Consider the following 13,532-nt stretch of genomic DNA (forward strand, 5'->3'; position numbering starts at 1 on the left):
ATAGCATTATTCAATTTATTTTGCCAATGAAGTACCACAACTACCTGAATTATGTTGGTTAGTCCTGCCAGGTGCCCTACCACAAAAGACCACATATTCGAAGGGGTTGAGCATCTCTATCTAAGGGAAGCAATGCCACTTTAATTGGTGGTCCTTAAACAACTTGGAACCATATTTATGGCACTTTCTTCACCTATAGGACATGTCTTTCTTCCCTTGTCATGGCTTTTATGTTGTCAATGGAGGGACCCCATCAACCTTGGCTAGTTTCACAAACTCCCAATTAAATGATTTGGATTTTGAGCTCTTTTGACATGGATACCAATGTCATGGTGAAAATGATCTTTTGTCATGGCTTTTTATGCTATCAAGGGAAGGAACCCACTAATCTCTAATTGGCTAATCTCCTATTTCACAAAGCGAGACTCAAAATCTCGTGCTAAAAAGAGTGGAAGTTCGAGTTCTCTTCGAGATATAATATTGAGAATTTTCATTAAATGAGCAATTCAATAAGAGATACTTGTCGACATTCCAGGCTTCCTTCTCCTATCAATGTGTATCTGAAAGAAAATACGTACCATTAATATAGATACTAATGTCAATTATAATTTATTTTGTTTATTTAATTTATTTTTTAATGGGAAGACGATGCTATTAACAGGTTATATAAAAGGGGACTGAATGTGAACAAGTTTTTCTTCTCCCGGAAGAAAATTTGGTTAAAGAAAATGGTCCTTAATGGGCTTTTTTAAATTATAATTTGGGTCTGTGACAAAGGCCTATTGGGCCTTACAATATTGGGTTAGCCCTGTAGATGTCTTATTGGGTTGAATAAGGCCCTGCTTTCCTCTCCGAACCCCTCCACGCCATCCCTACTCTATTCACTCTGCTACTCCCTCTCTAATGGCAATTTCGAATGGAAATGCTGTCTCTTCTAGCTGCTGCGGCTAGACTCCCTCCTTCGTGCCTTAGACATCCTTCGAAGACGAGCCGTCCCGCCGTTTTGTGCCATCGGAGAGATTGAAAGAATCGAGTTTTAGCTCGCTCTCAAAGGTATGCATGTTTAGCTTGGAAAATGGTACCATTTTGATTTCTGTGGGAACTTGAAACTGCTCTGATCTTTAACGCTTTATTGGGTACTGAAAATCCTGAGATTTCTATATTCTGGTAAACTGTGGAAGATATGCAGGGATATATAGGAGGTGGTCTTTCTTTGTCTTTGTTTTTTCATCTATTTTTGGGAATTTAGTTCGTTTATGTGTATGGATATTGGATAATCATTTGGATGTCTATGAGATTGATTTCTGATCCTTACTTGAATATCATTTCCGTAAATAACTTGGAAACAGAGGGAATAAACCGTAATTCCACTTCCGGTTAGACTTCACCCGTTCTCTCCCTTCCCTGCGAAATCAAATCCCTAAGTTCTATAACCTCTCTCATTTTTTGCTCCCTGTCATTCTCTCTCCATCCTCCAGTGTCTCTACACTTCGACGATCGACGCTGACGCCACTTCCAAAACACCGTTGCGGCTCGAGTCTCGTGGCTCTTCCGTCTTTCTTCCACAGTCTTTGTCGAGGAACCAGACAAATTTCTACAGGTCTTTTCCTCACTCCCCGAACGATTGTATTTTTTTTATGAATTTTCGGATTAACTTTTCTTAGCATTTCGTTGTGCATTTTATGTATGTATGTATGTATGTTATCGTCGGGGAGAAGCTCTACTGCAAGTATTTTTGTTCAAATGGAGTCATGACTAGTTACTGTAGGCTGGAATTTGTTCATTAAACTGGCACGATTTTTAAATTGAGCATTTTGGTTTTGTATCCCACAATTTTCAACGGAATTTATTACTGGTGAAGGGTCCATTTTCTGGTCATTTTGCCCTTGCCAAGGACTGTGTGTATGGTACTGAAATTACCTTCTTCCATCTCTCTCTGCGCATTTCAAATGAAAACCTTCTTCCAGCATGATGTAAACCATAGAAGTTATATAAGACCAGAGAAATCTTGGAAAAATATCCAAATTCGTGTGCTCACTTGTGCTTTTCTGCAATCTAGATTTTAGTTGATCACAGATCAAGTCTTAATTTCCTTTTTTTTATGTTGATATGCTGTTGATTTTTTTTTTTTTATAAAGAAATAAAATATATTGATCAAAGAATGGCAAGGTCAGTTCACAACTCTAATGCCCTAACTAGGTAGGCACATTAGAGACAAGAAAATCATGAAAGGCCATGCCGTTAAAATCTACAACAATAGCCCAATTACAAAGAGTTCTAAAAAATAAAAGTTTAAGCTCATCTCTCTTGATCTTCAAAAGTCCGCTCATTGCGCTCCTGCCACAGACACCACATAATGCATAGAAGGATCATCTTCCAAATTTCTTTAATTGGTTGCCTGCCTCTTATGTTTGACCAGCTGGCCAGAATTGCCTCCACTGTCTTCGGCATAACCTAGGCCATATACATTCGAGCAAAAACCTCATTCCATAGAATCCTAGCTGTATCACGATGCAAAAGTAGATGCTCTACCGACTCTTCCCCTCCTCTGCACATGCAACACCAATCTGCAATGATAATCCTCATTTTTCTTAAGTTATCAGTGGTGAGAATCGTTCCCAAAGAAGCAGTCCATACAAAGAAAGAAACTTGGGAGGGGCCTTGTGTCTCCAGATCTTCCTCCAAGGGTACTGAGTATTGGGCTCTTGGGTCAGGGCCTTATAGAAAGAACGAACGGAAAAAGTACCTTTGCTTGCTAGAGTCCACCACATAACATCCTCTTGTTGCCTGTTTGGTCTTATGGAGTACAAGAGTCCATAGATGTCTGCAAAGCTGCTTATTTCCCAATCATGTGCCGCCCTACTAAAATTAATGTTCCAAAGTATCTGTCCCCCTGAGATCTCCATGATCTCTGACACTGCAGCATCCTTGTCCCTTGCAATCTGGAAAAGGGAGGGATACAGGTCTTGTAAAGCCCTATTGCCACACCAAACATCTCCCCTGAATTTAATCCTTGATCCCACACCCAGCCACACCAAACATCTCCCCTGAATTTATTTTGAGTTCTCTCTGTTTCAAAGTCAAATTTATTTTGATGAATTTACTAATCTCTTAGGTGTAAGCTGTACATCTTGATTCGGTACCAAGGTAGAGGTTTCTCCTCATGAGCACTTTATGAAGTGGTTTTGCTCCCTATCCCCTCCCCGGAATGGAGAAAGTGAGTTACTGATCACACAACAATATAAGTTATCATTTACAGGAAAGAAAGGGTTCTGCAGTTTGTTGGTTGCAATAAGAGTCCAGATAAGCTCCATAGCAAATTAAAGGGGATTTATGTTATTTAATTTGGGGTAGGGCCAGTTTGACCCATTTTCCAATCTTGTCAAGTTCAGGTGTGTCTGAAATTTTCATTCCCTTTTCAGCCATGGTTTGTCAATACTTCTTCTCTATTACAACCCATGATAACTAGCCGTGTCAATTTTTTTCCTGTATTTTCTGTATCCTTTACATTCTTATTCTCTTTTCTTCTCATCTTATTGCATGGTCACTTTTTTTTTTTTTTTTGAAAGCATTCCATCAATTAGTTTTTAGAATGAAAATGAGGGAAAAAACCCATAGTGGTAATAACAAAAAGAAATCAGACTTTTTCAGTACCATGCACGCGGTCCTTGGCAAGGGCAAACTGACCAGAAAATTTGATTTTTTTGTATGTGATTTCATGACTTTTTTATGTTTGATTTGACTTGTGCATGAGAATTTTTATGTTTTTAAAACTTGTATTGATGTTATTTTAGAATTTAGTTTTTCTATATATATAATTTTTTATTCCCCTAGGGTGGCTCAAGTGATAAAGAAAGGTATTGGGCTTGGGGGTTATGCTCCCCATAGGTTTAAGGTTCAAATCCCATTTGGTGCAAACAATCTCTAGGGGTCATCAAACTGGGGGATTTTTCCCTTGAACTTCCCGAGGTGCACTTGCGGGAAACTCCTTACCAAAGGCCTGTGCATCCCTGGGATTAGTCGAGACGCTGTTCCGGACACTCGGTGCCAATCAAAATATATATATAATTTTTTTTTTATTTATATATAGAATATCCATATAATGACTATCCCAAAACTGTACACCGAAACGGACTGATACTGAAATATTCCATTCCAGTACCTCAACGGGAACAGAATTCAAAACTCTGCCTTCAACTAGCCAAAATTTCACCATCACTAGATCCAGTTGAATCAACGGCCAATGGATTCCTGGCCCATACAAATACAATCACCTCTATTTTTTTATATATAAATTCTGATTTATGTATTTTAATTTTTAGAGCGTAAATTGGGTAATCTAGTGTGTCTTTGTACATTTGATCATACAATAGGTTCACTTTCTATCACCGGATCCTACAGACCAGTTCAATATAAAAGCTTAGGCTATCATGTCAATTTGGCTGATTAGATCATGGAAGGAGGAGAATCGAAGTCAAGGTCGACCTTCCTGTCAGTTCTCCAGTATTGAGTATTGAGTATTGAGAGAGAGAGATGGCCAAGACTACATCGAGTACTTCAATTTGGGATGAAATCAAGTGATCTGAGAGGTAATTTGGTGTAATTTTCTGTTATTGCTTCTGAAAATTATACATGTCTTGGAGGAGAATGAAAGAAACTCGAAGAATTTCCGGTTTTTGTTTTTGAGAAATTTTCCTCCAAAAAGCTCGAGGAATTTCAGTATTTATTTTTTTTTTTGAAATGCTTTTTTCGAAGAATGGAAGAGCACACTGCCATAAGTTTCGTAATATTGTTGTTCTTGTTGTGCTTACAGCTACCTTGTGTGCTCAATGTATGAGGAGGCGGCATGAGAGGAGCTACACTGTAGTGCCAATATTTAACACACCTGGCACACCCTCCACACGGCAGTGACATTGAAAAAAATTGTGGAAACAGAAATACCAAAACAAAAAGCCATCTCTGCAGAAGCCTCACACAAATAGTACTGGCTGAGAACTCATTGCAGACCCAAACCCATCGTAGACTCAAGCCCACCATCTAACCTTCGGCTGAGAACGTGAAGGAAGACTGGCTGAGAATATGACCTTCGGCACTAGTGAAGCACTTACAGGATAAGAAGGTATAACACGTACATTCTATTATCTTCTTCCCACACATCCAAACCTGTAACACCCATTTCCCGTAGGTTAGAGATATTACTAACATACATAACATAATGCCCCATAAAGAGATTCATATCCTGAAATACCTCATTTATGGAAAACATCAAACTAATCAGAACATAATTGTTTTTGAAACGTGAAACTGAAAATATAAAGTAAAAAACATAAATTAAACCTATATTTGACTTTTTATTCAACTAACGTAAAAGAAAATTAAGTCCTTGCTCTTGATCTACTCCTGGCCCTCTAGCTTTACGTCCTCACAATCATCATTTGTGATAGTTAAACGTAGGAGAAAATAGAGAAATAAACAAAAATGAGTTGAATACTCAGTAAATAGCACATCATACCGTAAAATATAACTTAGCATAAACTTAATTTTTTTTTGGAAAACTCTTCAAGCATGCATATATCATTTACAGATTCTTATAGCATGTCTATTCATCATCAACTTGAGCGGAAACATACATAATCATGGCAAACATATAACGTGAACGCATAGAGTTCTTGTTTATCCTGTCTTTCACTTATTATATGGTGAACCATACTTGAGTCTGTGGCACCTCATAACTTGTCATAGCATGGAGTGAAACATGGACTTTGAGTCTGTGTTTCACTTAACATAAGGTGAACCACGCTTGAGTCCGTGTCACTGCATAACTTGTGGTGAACACGCTTAGGTCCATGTCACCCTGAACATAACTTATGACGAACACGCTTAGGTTTGTGTCACCCTTAACATAACTTAGGTCCGTGTCCTTTAACATAACTTAGAGTAAAACACGCTTAGGTCCGTGTTTCACTTAACATATGGTGAACCATGCTTAGATCTGTGGCATCGTCTTAACATAGCTTGTGGTGAACACGCTTAGGTCCGTGTCACCCTTAAACATCTTATCTTTCTTAATGCGTGAGAACTTATTGAATTTCATGAACTTTTCTAGCATGGCATATACTTGTAGATGGCATAGCATAACATGGCATACTCTTAAATCATATATAGAGATAATTTGACTATACTAAGATTACTAAATAATAATATTATTCAAAATTCATAACATATTCCTTAACTCCTTTTTTTTTAATAAGTACATATTCCTTAACTTCTATTTAAAAATATAACTTAATCATTTATAAAAATCTATTAAAATTATGCTTGGTAATAAAATTCTTATTAACTATCAAAAAAATAATTTTATAAAAATCTAGTTAAAAAGTCAATTGGAATATTAACTAAAATAATAGGCTTAACAGTATACAATAAAATATACTTTCAATCCAATAAGTACTTTTTATAAAAGTAAGTTGTAAAACTTTATCTTACTTAAATTTTCAGTCCAGCCCAAGAAAACCACCCATTTAATGTTATTAAAACAGTTTCTGTAAACACAGTCAGCCCAATTTAAACATTGAGTCCACATGAAGTCAACCCACTTGAAAAAATCAGCCTATTTAGAACAACATCCTGGTTTGTGAAAGCAGCCCTCTTAAAAATAGGGAAGCCCAAGGCCAAAGTGAGAAATCAGCCCACGTACAGTACAATTTAAAACACAAATCTGTGATAAGACACCTAAAGGCAAAGATGTAATTACGTAGAAAGTACTTTAAGTTTGGATGATGAGATGAGAATTTTTGGTTTTAAATGAAAGTTAAAAGTTGAATAAAATATTATTTTTTAATATTATTATTGTTTTGGAATTTGAAAAGGTTGAATTGTTTATTATATTTTATGTGAGAATTTGATATGAAAATTTTGTATCTCATCTTAGCTACCAAACCTACCCTAAAGAGGCATTTACAGAAGCTTACCAATATAAGGGTTTTAAGGGCATTTGTCGAAAACCAGTAATAATGCATGGCATTTTGGGAAAGGCTTAAACAAAGAAATAAAGAGAATCTACTTTACGTTACCAACGAGAAAACAATGAGCCGTGCAGCATAGGGGAGTTTTTTAAATTGGGTTAGTTTGTTATCTGGAGGGGTTTGAATTTTACTAGACTTTGGGAAACTACTCCTACAAGGAAAGAAACACTGAGAGGATAAGAGTTTTTTAAATTGGGTTAGTTTCTGACTAGGAAATCAAACACAGAATTAAAAGGGGCGTATAGTTATCAGAAGATGAATCCTATTCAAAACAAAATACCCTCTCACAACATATCTGATAAAAATAACGATAATAATAATAATAATGATAAAATCACACTTTTGGGGTCTGGATGTTACAAAACCACCATTCCCAGAACCCACCTGCACTTGTTAATTACCCTTTATGGATATTTGTTATTGGAGAGAGAGAGAGAAGAGCATAGTGATGAGCTAGGTCCCCATTGGTCTTATAGCATGTTTTCTTACCCTAATAATTGTTAAACTTGCACGTTCCCACTCTTATATCTTACTCCTTTTTGTTTGGATAACCAGAGTATTGAGTTCATTGAAGCATTGCCACTACAAATAGAACTGCAAGTGCTGGAGGAGTTGCTGTTGCTAATTTACTCTCTCGAAAGAGAGGATGCTCCTTTGGATGAGACAAAAGAGATCTAACCAAATCTCTCACTTACCTCAGAAGCTCACCTCTTTGCTGAGTGTTGCTTTCATATCATCCAATTGCTCAAATATATCCACAGAAGATAAAATTGGAATCAACAGCATAGTCAGAATAATTAACGACCATCCATTTCCTGATCAACCACTTCATCCCACCCTTCGCCAATTCATTCCTCTCAATGTCCTTTCCAACACCTTTATGGAGAATGTTCTGGGTCGCCTCTTTGCAGCCCACTCCAATGGTCTCAAAGCACTTGAATTCTTCAAATTTTGCCTCCACGATTCACAGTTCTGTCCAAGTGCAGATGCTTTTGAAAAAACGCTCCACATCCTTGCACGGATGCGATACTTTGATAAAGCTTGGGAACTGATGGAAGAAATCCAACGGAGACATCCTTCCTTGCTTACCCTCAAGTCAATGAGTATCATGTTGTCAAAAATTGCAAAGTTCCAATCTTTTGAAGATACCCTGGATGCATTTCTGAGAATGGAGAATGATATATTTGTTGGCAGGAAGTTTAATACTGATGAGTTCAATGTACTACTTAAAGCATTTTGCACGCAGAGGCAGATGAAGGAGGCACGGTCAGTGTTCCTAAAGATGCATTCGCGATTTCCACCCAATAGCAAGACCATGAATATCTTACTCCTGGGGTTCAAGGAAGCGGGTGATGTTACTGCAGTAGAATTACTCTACCATGAAATGGTTCAGAGAGGCTTTAAGCCAAATAGTATAACTTATAATATTAGAATCGATGCTTACTGTAAGAAAGGTTGCTTTGGTGATGCTTTGAGACTCTTTGAAGAAATGGAACAGGTGAATTGCTTCCCTACTTTAGAAACAATTACTACTCTGATTCATGGAGCTGGGATTGTTCAAAATACAATCAAGGCACAGCAATTATTTGAAGAAATTACTTTGAGAAACTTGCAACCTGATACTGGGGCTTACAATGCTTTGATGAGTTCCCTTGTTAGATCGAAAGATGTGAATTCTGCTGTATCTTTGATGAATGAGATGGAAGAGAATAATTTTGAGCATGATAGTATGACCTATCATATCATTTTCTTAGGATTGATGAGGTCAAATGGCATTGAGAGCGTTTCTGAGCTATACCACAAGATGGTTGAGAGAAATTTTGTGCCCCAAACACGAACAGTGGTTATGTTATTGAAGATTTTCTGTGAGAATAGCCGGCTTGATTTGGGTTTGAATCTGTGGAATTACCTTGTAAAAAATGGCTATTGTCCTCATGGCCATGCATTAGATCTTTTGGTGACAGGACTATGTTCCCGCGGGAGGGTGCAAGAAGCATTTGACTGCTCCAAACAAGTGTTGGAGAGAGGGAGGCATATAAGCGAGGCAGTGTCTCGCATGTTGGAAAGATCTCTACTGCAGACAGGTGAGATGGACAAGTTGAGTACACTCCACCAGATGATGAAAAAATTACAAGATGTTTTGCCCCCATCAAAAGGGCATGCTGTTTGTATTGCTGCATCAACAGATTTTAAGTAATAAGGTTTATTTTAGAGCATATACTTGTCATGATCCATAAAAATAAGTTACTGCATATATGCCTCAAACTAGTAGGTGAGTATTATCTTGCAACATCTTTGGAGAAATCATTAGATCACATGAGTTTCCACCTTGGACTTGTATATGAATCTCCCTCAAAATTTTACAATAGAAGAAAATTTCATTACTTGCCCATCATGAAAACTTGAATAGTGAACCCTGAGGGGTAGTTTAATTGGTCAGGTTTTGGATTTTATTCCTAATGGTCACCAGTTCGAGTCCTCTTAGGGCCCCTAGAGGTTTACCTGGTCATTAACTTCAGGGTCTCGTGGAATTAGTCGAATTGAGCAAGAGTTGGCCCAAACACCCACATATATATATAAAGAAAAAGAAAACTTGAATAGTGTAAATGGGTCATCTTGGCTTTGTTAAAGAAGTCTTTTATTTATTTTTAGTTCTTTTTTTGCCTCTTCCCACTGAGCAAATAAATATTACATGGAGAAATAATTTACATAGTTTAAATTATTTTCTATTTAAGTTATTGATCCTAAAAATCAGTCAGCCTGAATAAAGAATTACTCTATTATATATCATACGAGTCACCAACCCATTGATTCCCATTGAAGAGATAGGCTCTAAGATTCTTAGTTAAAGCCCTTGATAACATCCTCTTTATTATTGTGAAGAAAAACACACCGAAAAAAAAAAAAAAAAAAAGGGTTTTCACTTGATATTGTACTCATACATATTTTTCATAGAATACAGTAATAAATATAAGGAGTAATATTATTCATTATTTTGAATTTTATCATCTTTAATCATATTAGTTGATGTAACACACTTTAAACGGAATAAATCTGTCAATTAATTGAATAAAAATAACTTAAAATACAATATATCAATTGATATGAGTACGGATTTGAATATTTAAAAAAAGAAAATATTCTAACCATAAAAAAATTATATAAAATAACGGAATTTGAAATAGTTAGTTAAATTATAAAATTATTTTTATTATAAAATAAATTTAATAAATTACTTAAAAATATGTCAAATTATAAAATCATTTTTATATAATTTCTTTAGACCGGAACACTCCTCTTTAAAATTAATAATTTTTTAACTTTATATTTAGTACGACAATAAATTTGATTATATATGGCACATGTTGGGTTAAACCATTGTTTGTCTTATTGGGCCGAGTGGGCGCTGCTTTCCTCTCCAACACATCCATTCTCTCTTGACACTGCTTCTCTCTTGCTCAGCCAATGGAAATTCAGTCTCTTCTCGCTGCTACGCCTACACTTCCTCCTCCACGCCTTAGGCCTACTTTGAAGATGGTTCGTCCAAATGTTCTCTGCCGTTGGAGAGACTCAGAAAATCGAGCTTTAGCTCGCAAGGTATGCATGTTCAGCGTAGTAAATGGCAAGATTCTCTTTTATGTAGAAACTTCTGATCTCTAATGCTTTATTGGGTCTTGGTAATTCTATGGTCTTGTAAACTGTAGAATACATATGGGGGTTTAAGATGTGTTTTTTTCCTTATAAATTTCAGCGTGTAACCATGCTGGGGATTTAGTATGATGAAGTATATGGCCAACTGTATCTGCTGGCTTTTATTTTGACTTTCTACATTAGCGGGAAGACATATAATATTCCGCTATTTGTTTTGCATCATTTTCTTAGTCTATTTAATGTTGTCAGAAACAAAAAAACAATATTAAACATTTATCGCTTGAAACTAAATATTGGTTTGTGGAATGATTCGAGGGCTTCGCTTTAAGCGGAGTCATGTGAAGATGTTTTGTAGTGTTTTTCCATGTAACTGTAATTTGTTTTATTTCCACTAAGTCCGATATTTCTTTTGGTGGGCAATCAATCTTTTCCTCGAGAGGGAATATATTTTTCCAGAGTTTATTCATTACAGGCAGTTGTGAAAACTCTTAAAATGATTTGATGTGCTTCGTTATGAGAAAATGATCTAGCTGTGTAAGCACTAGTGCCATATGAAATATCATGCATCAATTCAACAAATCTCGTCTTAACTTATCATAACCAGCCTGTATTAAACAGCGGATCCCCTGAGTATTTGACATTGTTTTACAACTGTTTTGTGAGTGCACATTTTGCAGATTTATTAGCTTAGCTGATTTTTTTTTTTTTTTTCCCCTTTTCTTGATGGATTTAGATAGCATTTGGACTATTATTGTTTGTGAAATATTTAAAAACTATTTAAAGATCGGGCTTTTGTGGGTTCCTTTTTGACAATTGGGTGTGCTTTTGAACAGATAATCCTGCAGTGGAAGCAAGATCGAGGTTTTGATCAAAAGAACAGTGATGCAGCTTGTGCTGCATTAGTACAAGCCTTGAGTCGAAAAAGAATGCCTCATCTAGCTCAAGAGCTTTTACTTGAGATGAAATCTGAAGGTTTTCTGCCTGGCACCTCTACATTGTCAGCTCTGATGCTATGCTATGCGGGTAATGGCCTTATTCAGCAAGCACAGGCAATTTGGGAGGAAATAATAAATAGTTCTTTTGTGCCAAGTATTCAAATAGTCTCAGAGCTATTTGATGCATATGGGAAGATGGAACAGTTTGATGATGTAGCCAAAATTGTGGATCAGGTAAGTTCAAGAGATTTTAATTTGTTACCTGAAGTTTACTCACTGGCTATTTCATGCTTCGGAAAAGGAGGACAGCTTGAATTGATGGAAAATACTTTGAAGAAAATGGTTTCTAGGGGTTATATTATAGATTCTTCCACTGGTAATGCCTTTATTAGATATTATAGTATCTTTGGTTCTCTGAGAGAGATGGAGAATGCCTACGGTCGCCTTAAAAGGTCTAGACTTTTATTAGAAAAAGAAGGAATCAGGGCAATATCGTTTGCATATATAAAGGAAAGGAAGTTCTACAAATTAGGTGAGTTCTTGAGAGATGTGGGTCTTGCTCGGACTAATGTCGGAAATCTCTTATGGAACCTTCTGCTGCTATCCTATGCTGCCAATTTTAAAATGAAAAGCTTGCAGAGAGAATTTGTGAGAATGGTTGAAGCTGGGTTTCATCCTGATCTCAACACATTTAATATCCGGTCTCTCGCATTTTCAAGAATGTCTTTGTTATGGGATCTCCATCTTAGCCTTGAACACATGAGACATGAACAAATCAGCCCTGATCTTGTGACTTATGGTTGTTTTGTTGATGCATATATTGATAAAGGACTTGGGAGAAATTTAAACTTTGCTTTGAACAAAATGAACTTGGATGATTCTCCACTACTATTAACAGATCCATTTGTGTTTGAGGTTTTGGGTAAAGGGGACTTTCAGTCCAGCTCAGAGGCATTTTTGGAGTTTAAAAGTCCGAGGGAATGGAATTACAGGAAACTGATTGCAGTATATCTCAAAAAACAATGCCGGCGGGATCAAATCTTTTGGAATTATTGACAAGTGCTGGCCTGATTGTTCATAGAATTTTAACAAGCTGTTGTAAAAAAAGAAAAATACTTTAGCCTAAAATAGATTACATAAAAGTAAAGCACAAATTAATGTGATACATCAGATTGTAAAGTTATTTTTATCGTAAAATAAATCTAACGGATCTCATGAAGTTAATTTGTAAATTTACTTTTGTGTAATCTCTTTGTGTCTGTAGCAGTTCTTATACAAAAAAGATACTTAATTTCAGTTATTTGATACATAGGACTTTGAGATCAGTGGAAAACCTGCAGCCGCCTACAAGATCGGAGATTTCCACTCAATATATTTTGTCTTCCTAGGCACTGCATATTTATGTCCCCGAGTAGTTTTGATAATTTGATATAATAAAATTATGAAAACAAAATTCGTGAAAGGAATTTTGAGCTTTCAAGTCATTTCCAACTCATTCATTATTTTGAATAGAATAGCAGCATCCCTGTGAAATCTGGGTGTCCAATTATCTGTGTATAGAGTTGTTATTATTTAAACCAACTTATGTGATTCTTGAACAAAACAAACGAAGCTGGTAATTAATTGTGTGAGAACTCATGCATTCCATGGGGAAAAAAAGGAGTTTTCTGGGCGAGGATAGGAGGTTGATACTCCTTTATCCGTTCCAAACCTTGGATTTTTTTTTTTTCTCTCTCAGAGGAAAAATAAGAAAAATTGGCTTGGTGTCAATGTTGTATATGGTGGAAAAGGTATCTTCAGAAATGACACAAGTACTACCATCTCCTCATTTTGTTTCTGTTCTTTTTGGAAATTTCCTTGTAATGCTGGTAAATCGTCTTTTAGGATGAAATTTTCTATTTCCAAAAGTTTCAGAACTCTC

At 36.2% G+C, this 13,532-nt stretch overlaps 2 protein-coding genes across 12 annotated transcripts; both read left to right on the forward strand.

Moving 5' to 3' along the window:
- The first annotated feature begins 913 nt into the window (after positions 1–913).
- LOC122298512 (pentatricopeptide repeat-containing protein At3g61360) lies at positions 914–9,417 on the forward strand. 10 transcript variants are annotated; one of them, XM_043108283.1, is made up of 5 exons: positions 1,038–1,053; positions 1,479–1,600; positions 4,374–4,589; positions 4,814–5,119; positions 7,581–9,417. In XM_043108283.1, the coding sequence occupies exon 5, from the start codon at positions 7,672–7,674 to the stop codon at positions 9,220–9,222; it is 1,551 nt and encodes a 516-aa protein (XP_042964217.1). In that variant the 5' UTR covers positions 1,038–1,053; positions 1,479–1,600; positions 4,374–4,589; positions 4,814–5,119; positions 7,581–7,671; the 3' UTR covers positions 9,223–9,417. The 10 variants fall into 10 exon arrangements, with proteins under 10 accessions (XP_042964223.1, XP_042964216.1, XP_042964221.1 ...); XM_043108282.1 differs by lacking the exon at positions 1,479–1,600 and having other exon boundaries at positions 915–1,053; XM_043108285.1 differs by lacking the exon at positions 1,479–1,600 and having other exon boundaries at positions 918–1,053; positions 4,402–4,589.
- LOC122298514 (pentatricopeptide repeat-containing protein At3g42630) lies at positions 921–13,077 on the forward strand. Of its 2 annotated transcripts, none has more exons than XM_043108297.1 (3): positions 921–1,053; positions 10,488–10,622; positions 11,510–13,077. In XM_043108297.1, the coding sequence occupies exons 2-3, from the start codon at positions 10,491–10,493 to the stop codon at positions 12,665–12,667; spliced, it is 1,290 nt and encodes a 429-aa protein (XP_042964231.1). In that variant the 5' UTR covers positions 921–1,053; positions 10,488–10,490; the 3' UTR covers positions 12,668–13,077. The 2 variants fall into 2 exon arrangements, with proteins under 2 accessions (XP_042964231.1, XP_042964230.1); XM_043108296.1 differs by lacking the exon at positions 921–1,053 and adding an exon at positions 1,482–1,600.
- Positions 13,078–13,532: the final 455 nt, after the last annotated feature.

Source organism: Carya illinoinensis, chromosome 16 (genome assembly GCF_018687715.1).
Source record: "Carya illinoinensis cultivar Pawnee chromosome 16, C.illinoinensisPawnee_v1, whole genome shotgun sequence".
Classification (NCBI taxonomy): Eukaryota; Viridiplantae; Streptophyta; class Magnoliopsida; order Fagales; family Juglandaceae; genus Carya; species Carya illinoinensis.

What these genes read in the sequence shown, in the direction of transcription:
- LOC122298514 (XM_043108297.1), top strand. Translation starts at nt 10,491, where the DNA reads ATGGAAATTCAGTCTCTTCTCGCTGCTACGCCTACACTTCCTCCTCCA. An exon ending in ATCGAGCTTTAGCTCGCAAG is followed by an intron (nt 10,623 to 11,509) that starts GTATGCATGTTC and finishes GCTTTTGAACAG; the next exon opens with ATAATCCTGCAGTGGAAGCA.
- LOC122298512 (XM_043108289.1), top strand. Translation starts at nt 7,672, where the DNA reads ATGCTCCTTTGGATGAGACAAAAGAGATCTAACCAAATCTCTCACTTA.